General features: G+C 45.3%; 1 protein-coding gene across 1 annotated transcript in view; it reads left to right on the plus strand.

Moving 5' to 3' along the window:
* Nucleotides 1-7,301: 7,301 nt before the first annotated feature.
* Nucleotides 7,302-23,200, plus strand: part of LOC115320258 (indolethylamine N-methyltransferase) — a 32,814-nt gene continuing 16,915 nt past the window's right edge. Inside the window, exons 1-3 of the mRNA XM_040216877.1 lie at nucleotides 7,302-7,346; nucleotides 10,020-10,182; nucleotides 14,779-14,986. Of these exons, the coding sequence (XP_040072811.1) occupies nucleotides 7,302-7,346; nucleotides 10,020-10,182; nucleotides 14,779-14,986 (416 nt within the window). The remainder of the gene's footprint in view (nucleotides 7,347-10,019; nucleotides 10,183-14,778; nucleotides 14,987-23,200) is intronic.

Raw genomic sequence — 23,200 nt, forward strand, 5'->3', positions numbered from 1 at the left:
GGTTTGTCGGATGGTGAGCATTTTAAATGAAATGCCCATTTCCTTGGTCGCAAATGCCGAACATTAGATATTTGAAAGGGATATCTAAAACTCGGAAGCGGTTTTTTTTTTTTTCCTATCTTATTTTATAACGGAACGAAACGGCACATACTAAAGTTCGAGATTGTTTTAGTATGTTTTTGATACCCCAGGTTAACTTCTCTGTCTTCTTTTCTGCCCGTCTTCTTTTTCTTGACCTTAATCAGCTCGCTTCACTTGCCACTCATTCTTGTGCCCATTTATGCGACGAACCACCCAAGCGACGGTCGCAAAGGGGTGATAATCTTCTATTTCTTCGTGGCTGCCACGACCATCCGAGAATCACCCAGCGTTCACTTGAAATAAATGGCTTATAAGCCGTGACAATTTTTATCACGTGTTTTAACATTTAACTTAAGTCCTAAAACTGAGACAATGTGGGCTGAACAAGTAATGCTTTATAAGATTCAAAGGAAACAAGAAACTATTTCACATCCTTTTGAGCAGAAAACATGAGCACACGTAGATCAGGCAAGGAAAAAGTTGTAATAGTTTACAGCACGGCATTTAAATAATGGCTACAATGTGCAGCGCATACATGGTTACAATATGCAGCGCATTATCCTCTTGAGGGTAAACCATCTGAAACCTACACGCTCAGAACAATACATTTACCCGACAGCTGCTTTCTGACAACCAGGTAAGTCTCACCTGAGCTGGGTATTCGAAGGGAAACACCCATGGTTCCACAGGGGGCGTATCTGGTTCACGCAGACATTCAGGGTGTTTTTGTTTTATTCTTTACAGAACTTTACATATTTTACAAAAAGAGGATGTGGCAGATATGTGGATGCCTTCTTTCGTTATATCTGTAGGGTTCGGTGGACAATGAATGGGTGAATAACCGTTGCAGTGTTTAATAATGAACCAAGATCTGTTAGTTAACTTGTTTATTCACGGCTTAATTGGCCATGGTGCAATTGCAGTTTTAAAAGGAGTCATTATTGAAGGCAAATACAATTTCGACAATTCGCGAAAAAGCAACGAGGTTCGCAAAATTAATCGTAAAAGTTTGCCTTTCTTCGCTTGATTCAGAAACCGCGTTATGAAAATAATACGTAGAATAGTAACTTAGTCGTCTTGATGTGTGGCGCCGGCGAGTCCACCGAAGAAACGCTGTCGAGTTAGTGACGAGGGGACAGAAACAACCTGCGTCGTTCTTCTACGCATCAATATCAGCACAACCTCATTTGCGGTTTCAGCGCGCAGTTTTTTTAATTAAGTGAAGAAAGGCAAAATTTTAGCGATGAATATCTCAGGACAGAACGAGCGGGTTGGTAGAGATAATTAAGCTTGAGGACGAAACGAAAATGGACGGACAAACACAACAAAAACGAACGCCTTGTTACTTTCGCCCAAAGCTCGTTGTTTGTTCGCGAACTTTTTAAATTAAGTTGGCCTTTAATGATGGCTCCCTTTAAAGCTGCAATTGCAACATGGCCCATCAAACATTTCATTCACTCTTTGCCTACCGCAAAAATTAAAAAAAAAAGATTTGAAAATACCGATTTTTTTTACGTGCCCTATACTCTGTTTCACCTTGTGTTGCACCGCAGGAAAGGCTACAAGCGCGAGCTCCTTGCTCTAGGGCATATCTCGGCGGCACGAGCTCCCGTGCACCAAGGGCAGCTGCCAACGCTATGAGCTCGCGCTCCTAGCTTTCGCTACATGCACCGCTCAAAGAGAAAAAACTAAAAAAGAAAAAAAAAAAAGGCGGGCTGCGCGAGCCGGATAACTCGACTACAGCGCCGCCACGAACTGTCAATACACGCGTCCTCACGAGCTCCCGTTGCCGAGCCGCTCCGGTCCCAACACTACCCAAGTATTCTAGTACACTGTAATATAACGTCACAAAAGCCGGAGTGCAATAGAGAGCCATTTATAGAGAGAGTTTGGTCAATAGAAGGAGCGGGCAGAGCCAGAGCGTGCACCAGATGCAGATATGACTGGGCATGCTCGCTTGGCCAACCAGAAGCTGAGAAAAAAGATCCCCTAGCGGTGGTAGCGAGAAACAGTTTGAATAAGAGGATAAGGGTTAAATGTAGTAACTCTTCATGGTTGAAAATTGGGTGCACGTGATGTTTCGACTATTATCATGCAAAGAAATGTAAGAAACGAATGTGCCGCTCGAACTCTTTTGCTTGGACAGAGTGTGACCGCCTGGCGTAAGGATTATGTCGATAGTCCCGCTAGTAGCGCTCTTCCACCATGATTTTGGATGACCGTGATTGGAACATCACGTGCACCATATTTTCAATCACCAGAGTTACTCCGACGCACTTATTAAGTTTGTTTTTCGCGACCACCCTACTGAAAAAACCCATATGAAGTTATACCGGATCATACCGGTCCGGTATATTTAGACCGGAGGCCCGATAGCATTATAGCGGCGGCCCGGAGTAGCTTTACCGGGACCGGTGTCCGTTCTCCGGAGTCCCGGTGACGCCATAGCGGCGGCCCGGAGCGCTTTACCGGGACCGGTTTACTTAGCCCGGAGCCCCGGTAGCCTCATAGCGGTTGCCTTAACTGGTGTACCGGACTGTGGCTCCGGTCATAGCGGCGGCCCGGAGTAGCTTTACCGGGACCGGTGTACGTTGTCCAGTGTCCCGGTGACGCCATAGCGACGGCCCGGAGTGTTTTACCGGGACCGGTTTACTTAGTCTGGAGCCCGGTAGCTTCATAGCGGTTGCCCTAACTGGTGTATTGGACTGTGGCTCCGGTCATACCGGGCATTACCGGAACTCCAGGAAAGCAAAGCGGTCGCCCGGTGCGCTAAGCCGGTGAACCGGATAGTCATGGCGGTCACCCGGTAACTCTACTGATAAGCGGGAAAGCTGTGGCCGTTTATCAGTTCGTGATACCGCGGCGAAGAACTGAAGCGAAAAGGCCGGCGACTCGCGAAAAACGGAAATGTTTTAATACACCTGGTTTCTACAAATTTAAAGCAAATTAGGGACAATGAAATAAAAATATCTACATAAAAGTGGAGCACGCATTAAGGATGTCTGCAATTGTAGTCTGTATAAAACAAAAAGATATATATCAGAAGTACAAAAAAGGGAATTTCACCGATCTTTATAAAGAGACACAGAAAAGGTATTTATTGTCGAAATTTTTACTCACCCATCTATTGTTCAATCTGCCCCCACAAGATATTTGTAGCATCAAATCTCCTTTATTTTTAATGCTGCTCAAGAATAAGATACTCAGGTTTGCTGCCAGCTTTCCAGTCATGTCGTTACGCACGAGGTTGTTTTAAGGTTGTAGAGCAGGTGTCGCCAAACTTACACTGTCCAAGAGCCGCAATCAAAATTGTCAATTTTTCGAGAGCAGCACTGGGAAGGGGGGGGGGGGGGGGGTGACAGGAGGGAATATTGTTCTCTTGGCCTTTGCAATAACTGATTGTTTAGAAAACATACAGGAACTATGTTTCAGGGAGCTTTGGTTTCCTATCTGATCAATGTCTACCTTCATTTTCTGTTAAGTAGAGGGGAATTTCACACAAGTTGCCACACAAAATTGATGCTGCCTCAACCTAGCAGGTGGGAAGGCAGCAAAGTAGCGAATTTTAAAATCGAGATGATGTTTTCATCTAATTTGTTCCCTTCTGAACAGATCTTACTTAGAAAAGCTGATCAACATTGTATTTCATGTCATGTTTGCCGCCTGTTTCTTATTGTAATGTTTTCATCAACAAGCTTAGTGTTTCGTCCCAACTATTTTAATTTGGGAGTCCTCAGATTACGAGATCACTTGGCCAATGAAGAGCCGCATGCGGCGAGCCGAAGATTGGCCACCCCTGTCGTAGAGCATCTAAAGCACATATTCGTAATAGAATTAATCTTTGCAATGCGACTTTCATGACCAATCTGGACACAGAAAAGACGGTACTGATTTCAAGAAACTTTGAGTGAGTATAGTCACGACAATCTTGACTGCAGCAGCACTACGACATCACAGGTCTCTGTTTTGTTTGCCTCAGAGCAACGTTACTAAAACACTCAGTTGGGAAACTCGCAGTCGAAACCTGGGCCGCTGGCGTCCACCGAGACCAAGCTAAATGCGACAACAGCGCCACCCATTATCATTTGTCTGTACTGTGGTCACTCTGAGGTTTTTGAAAGCGTGTTTTGCGTAAAAACAAACGAAAAAGACTGTTTTTGTATGAAATTTATTGGAGTTTAGTACCAAATGATGGGCGCGTGATGTTTTTATCATCTTTAGTTCGCAAGGTTTTGCGGAACAATTAATATTGTTTTTATAAAACCATGCCTCAGCCGGCCTTTCAGGTAGCGCGTCCCGACCTAGGTGCATTTTAACTTCAGTAGTTCGACGCGGCGCGTCCGCCGGGGGATCGGGGGTGACCCCTGTCTAAGCCAAAAATAGAAGTCACGCGCAGTTTCTCGAGTGGCCGCTGCGGGAGAAACGGCGTTGTGTTCGTCATTAGCTCGATGCTCGGAGACAAGTTGGGGCCATATGTTTAGGGCTGTGTAACCCAAACAAGTGTAACCCAAACACTGTCACAGCACTCATACCCAATCTCGCTGTGAGGATGGTATGAAAGTGATCTGGGGGCCTTGCCTATCTAGGTGGTACTGTCTCGGGATGCTAACCTTTTGTGAACAGGAATTGCATGGCACCCGTATCTGCTGGTTTACGTAGGTCGACCTGTGTCTATAGTCGGGTTGACCTGTGTCTACAGTCAGGTCGACCCGTGTCGTAGGTCGGGTTGACCCGTGTCTACAGTCGGGTCAACCCATGTCTACAGTCAGGTCGACCAGTGTCTACGGTCAGGTCAACCCGTGTCTACGGTCGGGTCGACCCGTGTCTACGGTAGGGTCGACCCGCGTCTACGGTCGGGTCGACCCGTGTCTACGGTCGGGTCGACCCGTGTCTACGGTCGGGTCGACCCGTGTCTACGGTCGGGTCGACCCGTGTCTACGGTCGGGTCAACCCAACCACAAACAGCATGGTTCAGTCGGGTCGACCCGACCCGACTGAATACGGGACCTGTATGTCCATAACACCATATGACCCAAACGGGTAGGACCCGTACTAAAAGTATACGGTTTTTTTCAGCAGGGCACCGCCGGGGTAATATTTCCGGCTTCTGGTTGGCCACATTCGAATTTGTGAAGACGCCCCTAGAACACCCCCGCCCGCTTTCGACCAATGGCGTATCCTGATTTGCCTCCTATACTTCCCAATGAATGGCCATACTCTCTGTATACACGGCTCTGCCATATGCCGTCGAATGGCACGATCCTGGCTGTTGCCCGTAAAAGTTCCAAAGAAAAAAAAAAGTGGGGGGCGGTGGGGGGGGGGGGGGGGGGAGGGAGGAGTAGGGACGCGAGTTTTGCTGCTGTCGCTGCGTCCCTACTCCTCGCTGCTGAAACTTCAAGGGACTGTCAACCTAAAGAGCAACCTGCAGCAGAACAGGCGTCTGCCATATCAACTTCTGCTGCAGTCACACCTCCAGGATTGTGGCCGGCGACAACATGAAACTTCTATGACGCCATCAGGCAGAAATTGAGGGACCACTTTTGAGGACACGGTTAACACACCAGTAAAAAACGCGTTCCAGGAGCCTTAATACGGCAACTGTACACACGTACACGTCCGACGTTTTTTTTTTTTTTTTTTTTTTTTTTTTAAATCAGGGCAGGTATTTGTAGTGGCGGATTTACAGCTGCAGATGCGCTGCAACCACTGCAGGTGCACAATTTAATCGAAATTGTTAGTTTGAAGCAATCACGGGCAGTGAGATGGTGTTCGCATTTACACTGGAAATAAAATTCGTAACCACAGAGCTGTTTCCAGAGTGAAGAAAAAAATGAATTTTTGAAAATTTTATGTAAAGGAGATTTATTTGATTTAAATCTGATTAATTTGTTTAAAACACCGCAGCTAGAAAAATAGTCGCTCCCTTAACTGCATGCATTTTTAAACATGACAGATTGATTTATCAATCCGTCCGATCACTGATAACAATGCAGAAGAAATCATTACTGTACACTTATATTGCGGGATAACAACTTTTTATCGATGTAACCCGCACCATACTAAAACAAAACAGCTTTATGTTTTTTTTTATTAGTTAAAAAATGTTTTTGTTTTTTTTTGCGCGTTAATATTGGCTTGCAATAGAATATTACTTTTCTAATTTTATTTCATTTGTGTTCCGATTTGCTTGCAATTGGATGTTACATAACTGAGCAATAAAGTGGAAGGTCGAAAGAAAGTTTAAGGCTCCGATTTGCTCAGAAGAACACTGATTCTTTATATAAAGCTGAATATAAATATTTCTTGCTCGAGGATTGTTTGATTTCAGTATATAAATACACAAAGAAAGGATCAAATGATAGACAATCGGCAAATAAAAACTATTTTCGGGGTTATTTTGGAGAGAAAGATTTTATTTTAATAATCATAGTAAAACTGGTATGATTTAAATCGCCTTTTATATCATGATGTAAATATTTATTTAAATATTCATTTAAAACATTTTGATTTTTATTCTCCACCCTGGCTGTTTCAAAGTGCAGAGTTTTGGAGTATCGTATTCCCAAGCGCTGTGCGCACCCACGAAAATAATGTCGCCTCCACAGCGAATGAGCTGAACCCAAACCGCGCTTGGAGTTTTCGAATGTGCATGCTGGGCCCGAAGTTCTATTTATTGCATGTAGTGAAATCAAACGCGTTGTATTTCTTTCTTTCATCTCCAATAGTGGACTGATTTTGTTATATGCAAATTGCAAACTGCCGTAACACCTTTGTTTGTTAAAAAAACAAAACAACAACAACAATACCTAACTTCATGCCACTGCTTGTTAAGCAAATGCATCACGAATGTAATGTATTGCGAATGTAACACGACACTTTTGCCAATATTGACTTCATTTTACAGTTCGTCAGCGTGAAGCGCGCTAAGTATGCGTCAAGGTTTCCTTTGCGCACCATGGTCGCAGTACGGTTTGCTGAAGTAGCCTTTCGGTTCTTCCCGATAGAAAAACCTAATAGCTTATTGGGCGTTGTACCGGGACGACGGTAACGGTTGGCTAAAACGTTCTTGATGCGAAAATATACCAGTTTAACAATAATCCCGTCAGTAATATTTAACTTTTCACTTGCAAACATTTCACTCGGAGTTTGCTTGGATATTGTTTTTTTTGTTTACAGTTTCGGCTTGCCCAAACTAACTTTTTGGATGTTGCTTTCTTAAAATGGACGAAATGGAAACGTATACTGCTGCGAGCACAGCCGAGTTGGTAATAAGTTTACTTAAGTTACGTTGAAGGCTTGGACTTCATTCCTGGCAGCGGTAGCTATTTGTGTTTGTTTGTTTGTTTGTTAGATGACCTGAAACGTTTCTACGTGATCGTTATAATTGCAGCGTATGCGAACGTAAAACAATTCAGATTGCCGAGATAAGAAGGAACTAGAGCAGGTAACTGTAGTCCGCAAGTTTCAGACGGTGGGCAAGGGACTGGAAAAGGATACTGATTAAACAAACCGGCACTGCAAATTTTTAAAACGAAATAATAAAAACATCAAGTACGTACACAGACGACCACAATCTTCCAATTAGCAACAACGTTAATTCACATATAAAAAAAATGTTTTGTTACTCTGCAGTACTTAGGGGAAAAAACGACGCGTTGTCATTGGATTAGTAAGGTGTAGAATGTATTTCAAGCAGTACAAAATAGGAGCGCTCTAGTCAGCCACAGTGGTATGTCATTTATTTTTTATGGCGGATTTACTTAAAGGAGCTGTGCAACGATATTCAATTGGAATGTTTTTCTCTCTATACGAACTTACTGGCACACCTGGGACTCAAGGATACTCAGACGCAACGCCATTGGCCAAGAAACTCCTTTGTTGCGGTGTAATTTCAAGGACAAAAGCGATCATTTTCATTCAATCTCTCCTTTGCAAAATTTGATGACGTAACTCGGGGATCGCAGTACACCCAAGTGACGATATTTGAATGAGGTTCATAGATTGGACCCGAGCATTGCGTGGGCACTCGACTTGGGCTCGTGACAATTGCTAGCTCGAAAAGCATTCGGGTTGTGACCCGTGTCCAATCGCTGCAACGACGACAACAGCCGAGCCATAACAATGTCTGAAACTCAGCGCGTGTCCTGCGCTTTGCCAACCCCAGCGCGTGGCTATAATCAACACTGGCGGCATATAATCGGCTTCAGATCACGTGGCCGCTTGTTCTGGCTCCGAGTTGAGGGAATGAACGCTGCTCGTTTTTCTTAAATTTTTTTCTGGGACTTCTGTTGCGTGGGGTAAAGAACGAACGCGTGTTTCATAGGCCATTAGCGTTATGGATCCGTTTTAAGCGGTATTTGCGCAAAGTACAAAAATTGTTGCGTCGCTCCTTTAACTTTTTACGGTCAATGTTTTTTATGTGCTGGTAAATACTTGCACATAAAATGTGTAGTTTTACTATTTATCGTTCAATTTTAATTTGTCTGATATGTTTACGCTGCAGTTGCACGCAAAAACTTAAACAAAATTACTGCTAAGGAAATATTTTGTCAACTGGATCAAGTCGGATGCTGATTAAACAAAAACCGACCGTTACCAAAGCATGCAAAAAATACCGAACACAACTCGTGTCTCCCAACCATAGCGAAATATCCCAGGTGTTCCACATTCTCTCATCAAGAGATAGAAATACGTTTTACAGGATGCGCGTCATGAAACCGAGTCTACCATTACTTTTTTTAACTCAGCCGTCGTAAATCCAGATGTTTTCTTTTTCCGCTGCACTGAGTAATACATTGACGCTCTAACGCATTTAAGGTCTGGTACACAGGGGAGAAGACGTTAGCCCTAGTACTGCAATTCGATATTTTCTGTGAGGTAAGAATACTTACACTTCTTATACTCTGGTGCCGAATTTCATTTCTAGCCGTTTTATATCGAACGGCTTTGCCGTGAGCAAAAACTTTTGAGCCTGAGAAGTATATATATATATATTTCTTCATTAAGGCAACATTTATGTATGTTCTGTCTTGTAAATTAGTATAAGTACGCCATGCATGTTTCACTAATTTCGGCTTGTTGTTTTTTTTATAACTTAATTATTATTGAACATAGGTTTGAGCTATTAAATTTGGAATGCTACACTCTAAGTAGAATGCGTGGTGTTGGCGTTTTGCTCCACCGGAATGGAAAGTCCGGATTGAAGGAATCGTCCGTTTTCCCAAATTTTCTCTCTCCTTTATTTGATGGGGAAGAGACGCCGAGAACCCTAGGCGTCCGAGCTTTCGTCCTTGAGGGTGAGGAAGGAGGTCTCCTCACCCCCTAGGACGCGTGCGAAGACGTCTTAAAATTGAAAACAAGATTAATAATAAAAAAAAAAATGGGGAAAACGCACGATTTGTTTTATTCGGCCTTTTCATTTCGGGGGGAAAGGGGCGGACACGGCTGCATTGTAGCCGGAAGAGAGTTGAGCCCAAATAAACGGTATTTTACTTAGAGTGTAAGCTGGAAAGGGTGAGCAGGCATGCATGTGCGCTATCACTGGTGACGGTTGAATCACCAAATACGTGCTTTCTATATATATATATATATATATATATATATATATATATATAAAGAAAAAATCTTGTATTGTGAGTTGTTTTAATGTTAAGCTTTCTAATCTTTTACACAAACGCTTAATAATAACAGTCTTTATGTAGTTTTATTTTTCTACGCTGAAATACAGCCACCCAAATGTTGAAAAAGGAAGATCCAAAGAAGTCCCAATAAAATTTAAAAAAAAAGTAGTTTAATTCTCCCATTGCAACATATGCATTCTGGTAAAATGGCTCCTCTATCATAACAATTTTAAACATTCTATTAAAAAAATAGAACGTCTTCATCACAAATTTTTGTGTGACATTGATCGTGCTATAACCGATTTTTTCCCCTCATAGGTTTACAATTACTGCGAGACAGACGTGATGAGCAGCGTTCAGTCAGAAGCATTGCGGGAGGCTTACAAACGGAACTTCGAGCCGGACACTTACATAAATTTTTGTAAAGACTGCATTCTTCCTACTTACCAGCAAACAGAAATCCACCGCATATTTTATTCAGGTAGGCTCGGTTTATCGCTTCTGTGCTCTCGTAGCCTCTTTGATGATTTAACGAGAAATATTTAAGGTAACATACCATCTGTCTTTTTGTAACACGAACACAGATGCATGCATGCATGTTTGTTCTGGCTTATGGTGACACTCGGCATTGAATACTGTTTACATCATGAAGAAAGTTTCGTTGTAAGCATCTTTAATTCATAACAAGTATATATGCTTCCAGCACAAGTCTAGGCTTGTGCTGGAAGCATATACACTTGTTATGAATTATTTTATGGTTGTGATTCTCTGATTACTTTTATTACTCACTAATCACGCAAGGAATGTCATTACTTTCCAAAGCAATCTAATAAGTACAGTAAGGGTTACTACGTTTTTTTTTTATTAATCCGCGCCTTTTTTATATATGTGAGTTTAATGTTTTGCCATTACCAAGTACCTATGACTTAAACAAAAACGAGGGTTAACAATCGACAAAAGATATCTCCAAAATAGGGTAAGCGACGCAAGTTCATGATCTGCGCGCGTTTCATCACTGCGAATGAAGCAGTGATGAAACCTAAATTAAATATAACATTGAGCTAACCAGGTATGTGTATATATAGTGACTACAACAGGGATGAAAATACGTTTAGTGAGACCTACTACCCAAAGACAGCGCCATATAATCTGAGAAACGAAATCTATATGAAACCAAAACTACGAACCTACAAAATACCCGAGCTGAACAACCACCCCGATGTCATTGAGTAAATAAAAAGTTCTACTACACTTTTCTCCTTCAAGAAAATATGAAACATTATTTCCTGCCATTTTATGAATAGTGTTGTTAAACTGTTTATTTAATCATTTTCTGTTTATTTATGGGGCTGATTATCCGTTTTTTTTTTTGTTTTCTGTATTCATCCTTTTTAAACGATACTTTGCTTTGTAAGCGAAAGTTCCTAGCAATTTATTACTGTCAATTCTATGAACTGCCTTATCATGTATATTATTATTTATATGTGTGTACTTTTATTATTACTGTTTTTTTTTGTATAAAAATAATGTTTTGTGGACACGATATTGACACCATAGTTTTCTTTGCGTTCACTGCTGTATGCTGCTGAGCTATGCACAGGGCGGTGGGGCCTCGTCAGGTAAAATTTGTTTACCTTTTGCCCCTCCACCCGCGACTGAAGGAGTCCAAATAGAGATTATTATTAGGTTAAGGCGATTCAAGCTACTTCCATCTACCAAATGTGGTGATGACCTGTCGGTCACGAGCAAAATCTAACTTTGGGTTAACCGGGGGCTGGCGAGCCTCTCTAAGCTTGAGCGTAAGAAGAGGCAGGCGAGGTTCACTTGACGCGCTTTTCTCACAAACATTCGGATGAGAAAAATAAAATATTCATGCATGAAATCTGCGCGACTTATTACAACCGGAAGGAAGGTGTAAACAAAACCGGGTTGCGGGTCCCGGAAACCGTAAAGTTTTTGCGACTTCCCCTACCCGTTGTGGGAAACAATAAAGGGTTCTAGGGATTGAAGATAACGTAATAAGGCAGGAGAGCTGGTTAAGGTTAAACATTCCTTAAACCCAAGATGTAGGCTACAAAAGGGGGACAAACACAAGGGCCGTGTTCCAAAATTTACTCGATCTTACTCCAGGACAGGGATGAGCAGTATTTCAAATACAAGTATTTGAAATACGTATTTTGAATACTTTGTGTATTTTGCATTTGTATTTAATTACAAATTGGGTAATGTATTCGAAGTGTGTATTTAAATACTAAAACGTGGGTATTTCAAATACAATTGTAATTAAATACAATTTTGTGGGCGAAAATACATCCCTCAAATTTATTGTCACTGACCAGAGCAGGAAGAAAACTACGTTCTGCGCCGAATGCAGTGTCTCTCAATCAAGCACAAGCGTTTAGTGACTTTGTGATTACGGTGCTAGTCCAGGGCAAGAATAGTGACGAAATCGACGTTCACAGGCAGGCTGGCTAAATAAGTGCCCGTGACAACGTGTGATGCTTTCCAGCTTGATTTCCATCCATATTTTTGCCTGGAACGTTCTAAATGCGCGGGTCGTCCAGATATTCGTAACTGGTGCGAGTTGCAACAATAAAAAATTCTATAGCTAGTGCTGCGCATCTTGGTCGTCCCGGTTCTTTGTTGGTCTATACCAAAATGTAATCGAGAAAAAAATCTGCTTGAAGCTCTGTACTTTTTTCACGTATTACGTCCAAGCTGATTACATTTTTTGTGATTATATTTCTACTACGTTACTAGAGCCTCGCACACTAACTCCCGAGTCTGCGATGCAAAATTAAAATGAGATACCGAGAAACCCGTTGCCGGTGCCCTGAAGTCGCTCACGCAGATTTTGAGGAATGTATTTGGAAAAGTATTTGGAGGAGATCAAATACATTTGGTTGTATTTGTATCTTGTACTTAAATGCTTTTTTGGAAATGTAATTAGATTTGTAATTAAATACATTTCTGACGAAGTATTTCATATTTGTATTTCGATACATATTTGCATGTATTTTGCCCATCCCTGCTCCAGGGTAAGGGTTTTGTACCTTGGCGTTCTAAAACCTACCCGCGTCCAGCGCTTTTCAATCTGTGTTGTCACGTGACATGACCCGCCGGAGTAACTCGGATCCATTTGAGTAAGATTTGGAACACAGCCAAGACGTCTCTTGTGTTTGTCCCCTCTTTGTAGCCTCCGTCTTGAGTTTTAGAAATGTTTTGTTTTAGGGAACCGTTTTTGCAGATCCGATACGGTACAATGGGCCCTCCGGTACGAACTGCGCATGCGCTGAATCCCATAGGCGAAGTCCGTACCGGAGGGCCCATCGTACCATATCGAATCTGCAAAAGCGGTTTCCTAAAACCGTTGGGTTAGAAAGACTCTGGATGCGACATGAGGCTACCAGAGATGAAGCCAGAGGTGTGGAGGGACACGGCCCCAACGATGACCAAAACCAAGAGACGTGATTGGACGAAAAGGAGAACGTTCTAGCAGAGAGCTCTCCTTTTCGTCCAATTGCGTCTCTTGGTTTTGGTCATTGTTGGGGGCGCGTCCCACCACACTATAGTCACTCTAAAAAAAGCCCGTGAGTCTACTTTCACGCACAACACTCGGACAGCCAATCAGAGCAACTTACAGAGGCAGCTCAGCGAATGACGATGCCGAAACATATGTTTAGACCAAGAAACGCAGTCTGAGTTGTGACATTAAGCAATGCAAGCGTGACGTTTCGCAATGCTTAATGTCGCAACTCAGACTGCGTTTTTTAGTCTAAACATATGTTTCGACATCGTCATTCGCTGAGCTTCCCCCGTAAGTTGCGCTGATTGGCTCTCCGAGTGTTCTGCGTGAAAGGAGACGCACAAACATTTTTTCGAGTGTATAGTGGCTTCACCTATGGTTGCATCATGTCGCCTCGAGAAGCTTCCTACCTTCATGGCCAAAACTCTCTATCTCTAATATTGCAGTTTTGTATGGACGGTAGCTAGCCGAGATGCAGTCACTGACAGCTCAAAGAAAAGCATGGCGTGACGAGTGCAGGGCATCTCAGTATCACCCCGCAGCCAATGAGATTGCGGGATTGGCAGATAGGAACGCCGAAGAACCAACCACGAAGCAGGAAGCGTGAAGATAAGAGGCCATGTCCTGCCTTTCTCAGGGACCTCCCGGACCTTGAACGCGTCGCGATGCGACGGTGTGGACAGCCTTAAGGCGCTGGATAATCCAAGATAAGGCTGGAACGCATGTACAGTAACCAACCGAAAACTGTACTGAACTCGGAACATGCAAAACTTTTTTTGCGCTATTTTTAAAGATTGAGGGTATTTTTTCCACGCCAATCGCAGCTATGACCATGTTAAAAACATACTTGTGATTTCTGTACGTACGATAAATGCCCATGCCTGTGTATTTTTCTTAACAATGGCGTAAGTTTAAATTCTGATCAAGGACTGGTCAACATTTAATATTTTGATCGCCGGGGTATCGAATCGTCGAGTTGGAGCTGTGATAATGTAGTACGCATTATTGTTACGGGCACCAGAAAATCCCTTTATTAACAAGCCACTATCACCGACATTTCTAGCGCTGTTCCATTGTCCACAAAATGATACATGTACATCATTATCTGCTGGTTACGCCGAGTAGCGTAGCCATAGAAACCACTACCGATGCTTGGGCGTGGCCGAATGCCGCGACACCACTCTACAATATCAGCAACGGTTACTATGCTTACGCCGCTCAGCGGAGCGCCGCGACGCGGTTTCTGTCACATGCATTTCAAGCGTTAGCGTCTTGTAAAATTTTCAATTGGCGGTATCAACTATACCCAAGCTTGTTAAAGTGCCAGCTGAACGTTTTAAGGACACACACGCAGAGATGAACAAAAAAGGCAGACACACCGCTGGACTAGCAACTATTTTAATAAAATCTTCTTTCTCTTTAGTGCACAGCTAAACGGATTCTTCCTCTTCTTCTATATCTGAACCTTCGTCTTCCACTCTTCCTCTTCTCTCATGTGCCTGTCAAGTGTGCGGCTTTTCGCGGCACCTAAGCGTCGTGTTTTTTGAACAGATCTGGCGCAAGGAAAGACACTTCTGGAAGTCGGTGCTGGCCCCACGGTGAACTACGTGCTTTCGGCCACACGCCAGTTCAAGGACATCGTGCTTAGCGACGTGGTTGATGCGAACAGGATTGAGCTCGAGAAATGGCTGAGCAGAAAAGAAGACGCTCTCGACTGCTCCTTCCGTGCCGAGATGGTCGCGTCCTTGGAGGGATGTAGGTACGTGGTCGCGCACTTAGACACACTGAGCCGTTGAACGCGAGGTAACGATCGCACACATACATATTCCAATGTCGTGCGTTTCGTCTACGTCGTCATGCATGTTTCCTGCAGTCGAAAGAAGCTCCAAGCTCGAAATCAAAGATGACGGCGTACTATACGGGGTGTCCCCGAAGAAAAAAAATATTGTCAGAGTTTGTTTCTCCGCAAACGTAAACTATGCATCGCCGAACGCTCTTTCTCTGCCCAAGGGTAGCGCTAGATGTCTGAACCAGGTGCCGAAGTTTCAGCATGAACCGCTATTTTATTCAAAAGTTATAAGTTATATTCTGAAAATTTCAATGAGGAAATGGTGACCGACGGAACTCTCGAATACATGGAGCTCTATGGAACCAGAAACCGAAAACGGGCGAAAATGGACATCATTAGAGAGTTTTAGAATAGGGGGCCCCAACGCTTTGGGGAACCCAACGCTTTGGGGTACCCAACGCAACGACACCTCCCGCAGCGTGCTTATAGAATAGGGTTTGTCACGACGCAACGCGGCACGCTCGCCTTTTTCGCATGCAGCGCCATTGTGGACAACGAACGAACTTCTTAACAGTGAAAATTTATTAAAACGCAAAACATTTGCGCTGAAACGACACTTTATTGTGGCTTGCGGTTCAAGTAATAGGGAGGGTAACACCAGTTGGAACGGCACAGCAAGACCCATCTGCCGACCGTCTCTGAATCAGAAGATTTACTTCTCTGGTCCCAAGTAGGGTGCCTCAATGACCTTCTGTTTAGACTGATGCCACCCTTTGTAGTACCCGATGCCGACAGCACACGCTCACGGGGAAAGCACAAAGAAATCGACGAAAACAAAATGTCGCCATAGCACAGTCAGCGCCACAGACGCGTGCAGGGACACGCTCTTTCACGCGCTTCTGAACAAAAAATAAATGTAAAAGTGGGAACAAAATGGCCAGATGTCTCCACCCGAAGCAAAGCGCACATGAGGGCACCTATAATCACAAGAGAGTGCACGCCCTCAAATACCAGGCTATCATATTCCCCAATGGAATTATCTGCGAACTCGACGGGGCCATTCCCCGGTCACAGGCACGACGCTGGTAGGTGTAGCTTGCTCTTAGCTCATCCTGTAGCTGAAGCAGCACGACAGTTATAGAGAGTTTTATAATAGGGTGTCCCAAAGCTTTAGACCCCAAAGAAATAGGGGCTCAGCACTGCGCATGCGTAGAACCCAAAATCTTTTTGGGGTTTTGGGTTTGCTCGCGCCCCCAACGTGAATTTCGAGAAATAGCGTGGGGCCCCCCAAGTGCTTGGGGCCGGGTTGTGTCGGCAAACATGGCGGCGCCCTTTCCGCTCGCTTCGGTGCAAATTCGTCATGGTCGCTGCAGTATTAGCCAATTTCATTGCCAATGAGTAGTGCAACCGGCTTTCGCTTTGCTTAATCTCGCTCAAGTCACAAAGAATGAGCGGTGGGCTCACCCCATTTTAAAGATCGTACCCGATTCTGGCCGTTCCTAAGCCTAAACATACGTCGTAATTGTTGACAAGGTGACGTATTGCTACGCCGTGGCAAAAGGCTCGTTCACACAGACCAGTTTTTTTTTTTTTTTACGTTACGAAAAGTCACCGGGAAATCTGTGCTTCGTATTAAACTGTGCCAGCAGCAGGTCGACCCGAGCGTGGAGAAATTTCTTCCGATTGCTTCGGAGACCCTTTCGGCAATTGAAGTCCATCTCCTGGAGTCCTGAAATGGGTTAGTGGCGTACACTTCGCGTAGCACATAAATGCCATCGTCGATCAAGAAGCGAACGCGCCATTTTCTTCTGGCCTTGGATCGGCCTCGACTCGTTCGGCCATCCCGCTTCGGGTGTAGCCGAAACAATCCAATCCGTAGCGCTCTAATCTGGCGCTTGTTCTCGTAGTAACATAGAGAGTTGAGCTAGCTGGTACTTAGAAGACATACCTAAAACAGCGCACAAGCACAGGAGGAAGATAACAAAACACAGGAAGGGGCGCTGACTCCCAACTTATGTATTGTGAAAGAAAGAGAAAGAGGAAGCTTTAGATATGAAGCCCACGTTATTGTTTTTCTTCCTTCTTTTTTCGCATCTTTTTTTTCGTCGTGACCTTATAATGTCAGTTTTATCCTTTTCTACTGCAACTTAGTAATTTATATGTCTTTATTCTTTCTTTTTTATACCTTGTGGGTGCGCGCGGGCTTCATGTCTGAGGCTTCCTCTTTCTCTTTCTTTCACAATACATAAGTTGGGAGTCAGCGCTCTTTCCTGTGTTCTATTTTCCTTCTCCTTTGCTGACGCGCTGTTTTAGGTATGGCTCGTACTCGAATTTTTCGTGCGTTTGTGTGCGCTTTGAACATATGCAGCCGAAGATTTTGGAATTCAACTATGCCGAGACTGAGACGAAAGCGAGCACGCATACTCTGCGAGCAGCTGCACTATTTAAATCTGAGCTGGAGCGACTTTGAAGCCTTGAAATACTTGTTTTCAAGATGCAGGTATCGTGCCACGAACGAAACCTACTTGGAGCCACGGAGTAGCAATACGGTTGCCATGTCAACGGTTATCGCGTATGTTTAGGCTTAGAAACGGCCAGAATCGGGGACGGTCTTTAAAATGGGGTTAGCCCACCGCTCATTCTTTGTGAATAGAGCCAGATAAAGCAAAGAGAAAGCGGTTGCACAATTCATCGGCATTGAAATGTGCTAATACTGCAGCGACCATGACGAATTTGCTCCGAAGCGAGCAGAATGGGCGCCGCCATGTTTGCCGACGCAACCCGGCCCCAAGCGCCAACCCAAAGCCTCAAACGGATTTTGGGTTCTGCGCATGCGCAGTGGTGAGCCCCTATTTCTTTGGGGCCCCCAAGCTTTGGAGACCCCTATTTTAAAACTCTCTATTAGAGAGTTTTAGAATAGTCATCCTCCACTGGCCTTCTCGTCTCTACTGACTCCGCGTGCCTCCCCGGCGTGACAAATCGGCGAGCCTACCAGGATCCACCATCTTTCCATACACTTAATCACGCCGGGTTGGGTGCGGACGGATCAGTGGAGCTGAGTTGGACGTGATGGTTACACAAAGTTTGATTGCGGTAGGAAAAGAGTTGGGCTGCCAGGGAGACGAGCTTAAGAAATGGGTGGAGGAGGAAAGAGAGAGACTTAAAGAGGAAAGAGCCGAGAGGGCACGAGAGCGTGATGCCGCAAGGCTAGAACCAGAAGGTGAATGACTACGATTAGAAAAAGAACAAGAGGTACTTCGACTAAAATTAGCTTTACAGCAAGGCGCGGCGGCCAGCCAGGAGGGAAACCCTAATAACGGTGAAGGAGGGGTCGGCGGGCAAGCACAACGTGGGAGTCCGCACAAGCTAATCCCTCAATTTAAAGAGGAAAGAGACGATTTGGACGCCTATCTGAAGCGGTTCGAGCGAACAGCAACCGGACTAGGATGGCCGCAACAGAAGTGGACGAAAACTTTTGGATTGTGCCTTACCGGGGAACCCCTGACTGGGGTGGGGCGGCTCTCCCCCGGGACGCACTGGATTACACGCGAGTAAAGCTGGCCTTATTTCAAAGGTTCCGCTACACAAAAGAGGGGTACAGGGAAAAGTTCAGAGAGGCAAAGCCAGAGGATGGAGAAACAAGGAGGCAGTTTGCCGCCCGTCTAGCGGGTTATTTCGATAGGTGGGTAGAAATGGCGTAAGTAGCAAAGACTTTCGAAGCCCTACGCGATGCGGTCTTGGTGGAGCAGTTCCTTGTAACGTGCTCTAGCAAGTTATCAGTATTCCTCCGAGAGCAAGAATGCCGAGATTTGGACAAAGTGGCGTCAAAAGCAGATGTATTTCTTGAGGCGCAGGTTAAGCACGACACCAGCAAGCTGAAAGGTAACGAGTCAGTTAAGAATACGAATGCGGCATCGCACAGAGATACAATAACCAGTGCAGGCAGGAGAGTGTTGCGTTGCTTTCTTTGCAACAGGATCGACCATAAAGCTGAAAACTGCCGCAGTCGTCCGCCAAGGCTTGAAACCCCGAAATGTTAGAAATGTGGTAGGACCGGGCACCGGGCCGAAGGCTGCACGTCCAAACCAAGCGAGAGGCATCAAGCGTCGTGCTTGTGGGCTGACCCACGGGGAATAAGTCAGCTGAGATTGATGACGGTTTTGTTACCCTCAGGAACGGAGAGAAAATACCCGTTGTTAATACGGTAGTGAGACGCCCTCCAATCTGTCTAAGTGAGAATTTGCCAGTTGTGGAGGGATATATTGGTGACCGCAGTGTATCGGTATTGAGAGACACGGGCTGCAACACGGTAATAGTTCGCCAAGAGTTGGTCCCAAAAGAAGCGTTGACAGGAACGCTGAATCCAGTGTTTCTCCTGGACAAGACGGTACGATATCTTCCGGAAGCTGAGATTGTCGTCCGCACACCACATTTTACGGGGAAACTAGTCGCAAAATGCGTGAGGGATCCTCTTTGCGATCTGGTGTTGGGCAATATACCGCCGGTACGAGACGTCAACGATCCAGATCCAAATTGGGACTCAGAAAAACAATCGAGTCAAACTGATGTATTGGTGTCCAAACCTCTTGATGAGGGAGAAAATGGAATTAGAGTGGATCATTCGAAACAAGCCCAGGTAACGTCCAGACAAGCGACTTTGTTGAGAAATGGTAAAGAGCAGTCCCTGAACACCGCAGGAGCGGTGCAGGTCAAGACGGGTAGGAATCAATCGCTACCACCGCCTCCCGAATTAAGAGTACCACAAGTTTCACCTTTGCATACAACCTCAGAGGAGCTGCGAGGTGCGCAGAAAAATGATTCGACTCTGAAGAAATGCTCCGAAAGCGTTGGAAAGATCGTCAAAAAGCATAAAGAAAGGACGAAGTATGCATTCTTTATGAGAAGCGGGGCGATGTACAGAGATTATACGTACAGCTCGGGTAGAAGAACGGAGCAGTTGGTGCTTCCAAAGAACTTCAGGCAAGCGGTCATGGCGATGGCTCATGATGGTTTGATATCAGGGCACCAGGGGGTAAATAACACCGTGGGGCTGGTGGCAAGAGAAGTCTTCTGGCCCGGAATGCAAAGTGACGTTAAAAGATATGTTCGCTCGTGCGACATCTGCCAGAGAACGATGCAAAAAGGAAGAGTGGGCAAAGTACCTTTAGGGACCATGCCAACGATTGCAACGCCTTTCCAAAGGGTGGCCATTGACCTCATCGGCCTTATCGACTTGAAATCAAGCTCGGCAAAGAGATACATCTTGACAATGGTGGATGTTGCCAACCGGTACCCGGACGCAGTGGCTCTGGAATCAATCAGCACGCCCGTAGTGGCAGAGGCTCTGGTTGATATGTTCTCGCGATACGGTGTACCAGAAGAAGTACTGAGTGACCGTGGCTTCACCTTTACCTCAGATTTAATGAGAGAAGTAGGTCGTTTGTTGTCCATGAGGCACCTTTTAACAACCCTTTACCACCCAATGTGTAATGGACTAGTAGAACGGTTCAATGGCACGTTAAAGCAGATGTTGCGTAGAATGTGCAAAGAGAGGCCAAAAGATTGGGATCGGTATTTACCCGTACTGCTTTTCGCTTACCGGGAGGTGCCGCGATCGAGCTTGAGATTTTCGCCGTTCGAACTTTGTATGGGAGGAGGATACGTGGTCCTTTGACCGTCCTCAGGGAAGTGTGGTTTAACGAGACCTTGAATCAGGAGACAAAGACCTTGTATGGATATTGGAGCTCCGAGAAAAAACTAGAGGAAACCTGTCGAATGGCACACCAATGCTTGGAGGAGGCCAGAGCGAAATACAAGGGATTTTATGATCGTAAGAAAACCCACCGAGAAATCAAAGCAGGGAACAATCCTTCTACCGGGTGACAGTAACAAAATGTTAATGCAGTGGAAGGGACCCTTCATGATTACTGCAAAACGAAATTAAGTGGATTATGAGCTTGAAGTTGGGGGGAAAAGGAAACTCTTTTGTGTAAATATGCTGAAGAAATATGAAGAGAGAGCAGAACTGGATCAAGCCCAACCGAGCTGCAGCGCGGCAACGGGTAGCGGCATGGCCGGGACAGAGAGTGGGGAGGAGGATGTAGACGAGATTCCCACATTGATTCTGAGCAGACAACAGACAGAGAAGGACGTGCTCGTCAATCAGGCACTGGATCCAGGACACAAGCAACAATTTTTGGATTTGATTACAGAATACAAATCGATCTTCTTGGATTCCCCAGGGAAGACAAGCCTACTGAAATGCGACCTCAAATGCACCGTGGAGTCGCCTATACACGTGAGAGAGTAACCTTTGCCTCTGAACGTTCACGAGATGGTCGAGAAGGAGATAAAGGCGATGTTGTCGATGGGAGTGATTGAGAGATCCAGGTCACCGTACAACGCACCTGTCGTGATGGTGAAGAAGCCTGACGGTAGGAGCAGGTTCTGCATAGACTTCAGGAGGTTGAATGACCGGTTGGTAGCGGACTCGGAGCCCATATCACGCGTGAACGTCCCCTTTGCAAAGGTGGGACGTAAACGGTTCTTTTCAAAACTAGACCTGGCCAAGGGCTACTGGCAAATACCGATGGAGAAAACCGCTAAAGAGAAGACCGCGTTCTCTTCGTCCAGCGGGCTGTACCATTTCAACTTTATGACCTTTTGCCTGAAGACTGCGTCAGCAACTTTCACAAAGTTGATGCGAATGCTGCTGGGTGACATACCAAATACTCATCACTATATCGATGACATGTTGGTAGCAACGGACACATGGGAGGAACACGTGTGAGCGTCAAGGAGCGTGTTTAAGAGGCTGTGTGATGCCGGTCTCACAGTGAAACCAAAAAAGTGCGAGGTCGGATTCGAGGAGATTGGCTTTCTGGGGTACAAACTGGGGTTCGGTCACATAGCCCCAAACCGAAAGATTATAACGAGAATCCAGGACGCGCCGAAACCGACCACCAAACGTCAGGTCCGGTCATTCCTAGGACTTACGGGATTCTACAGGGAATTCATACCCGACTACGCAGGAGTGGCTGCTCCCTTAACGAAATTGACGCAGAAGTGAAGTGACAATAGCGTAAAATGGGACGAAGAACAAGAGGATTTCTCGAGGCTCAAAGCGGCGTTGGCGAAGCCGCCCATTCTTCTAGCTCCAGACTTAGGCAAAGAGTTTGTTCTGCGAACAGACGCCTCGGATGAGAGTGTGGGAGCGGTTCTTTTTCAAGAGAAAGATAAGCTGCCAAATCCCGTCGCCTACGCAAGTAGGAAACTTTCTAAGGCAGAGAGAAACTACGCGACGATTGAAGAAGGAGTATCTGGCCCTAGTTTGGGCAATAAGACGGTTTACACTCTATCTGTATGGTAGGAAGTATCTGGTACAAACGGACCACCAGCCGTTGGAATACTTGAATAGGGCGAAGCACACCAACAGTAGAGTAATGCGATGGTGCATGAAGCTGCAAGATTATGATTTTTATGTGGAGTATATCAAGAGGTGTGATTACGTCGGCGCAGACTTTTTAAGTCGGATTTAAGATGAGAACCAGGGTTTCGGAAATGATTCTCGGATTGTGTAGACGCATTGGTTTTTCTTTTTTTTTTTGTTGGGGGTGGTGTAAACTAATCTCGGTGGCATGCCAGGGTCAAGGTCCCTTTGTTTTTGTTTTTTGTGGTCAATATATATTGTGTTTGTGTGTATGTGACTCAACCGGAAAGTTGATCTTTGTGGCATGAAGTTGTCGTCGTGTGATACGTGTGAACTTGAACAGCGAACCAGGTGGTGCCAGTTAGCCATGCTGCAGTGAATTAAAACGGCCAGAGCGCATGCGAGGCGCGCGCCGTACCACGGCATCAAGCGGAGCCAACTTAAGACGCCAGGAAGATAGATCTCAAGGCGATCTTCTCAAAAGTGCGGAGGCAGTCTCACGGGTGTGCCACTAGAAGGAAAGAGGAAGAAGTGGAGCAGTGGGCTCGAGGAAGAGAAGCGGTCGAGATCTTTCGGAATCGGCTGGAGCTTCCGGTCTCGCCGACGCACCGAGCCAAGGAACGAGGTCTCGGCGACGCACCAAGCCAAAGACGAGCTCTTGGCGACGCACCGAGCCAAGGAACGAGCTCTCGGCGACGCACCGAGCCAAGGAACGAGCTCTCGGCGACGCACCGAGCAAGCCTGGGCTACGTTCC

This window comes from Ixodes scapularis, unplaced genomic scaffold (assembly GCF_016920785.2).
Source record: "Ixodes scapularis isolate PalLabHiFi unplaced genomic scaffold, ASM1692078v2 PGA_scaffold2__306_contigs__length_199485367, whole genome shotgun sequence".
Taxonomy (NCBI): domain Eukaryota; kingdom Metazoa; phylum Arthropoda; class Arachnida; order Ixodida; family Ixodidae; genus Ixodes; species Ixodes scapularis.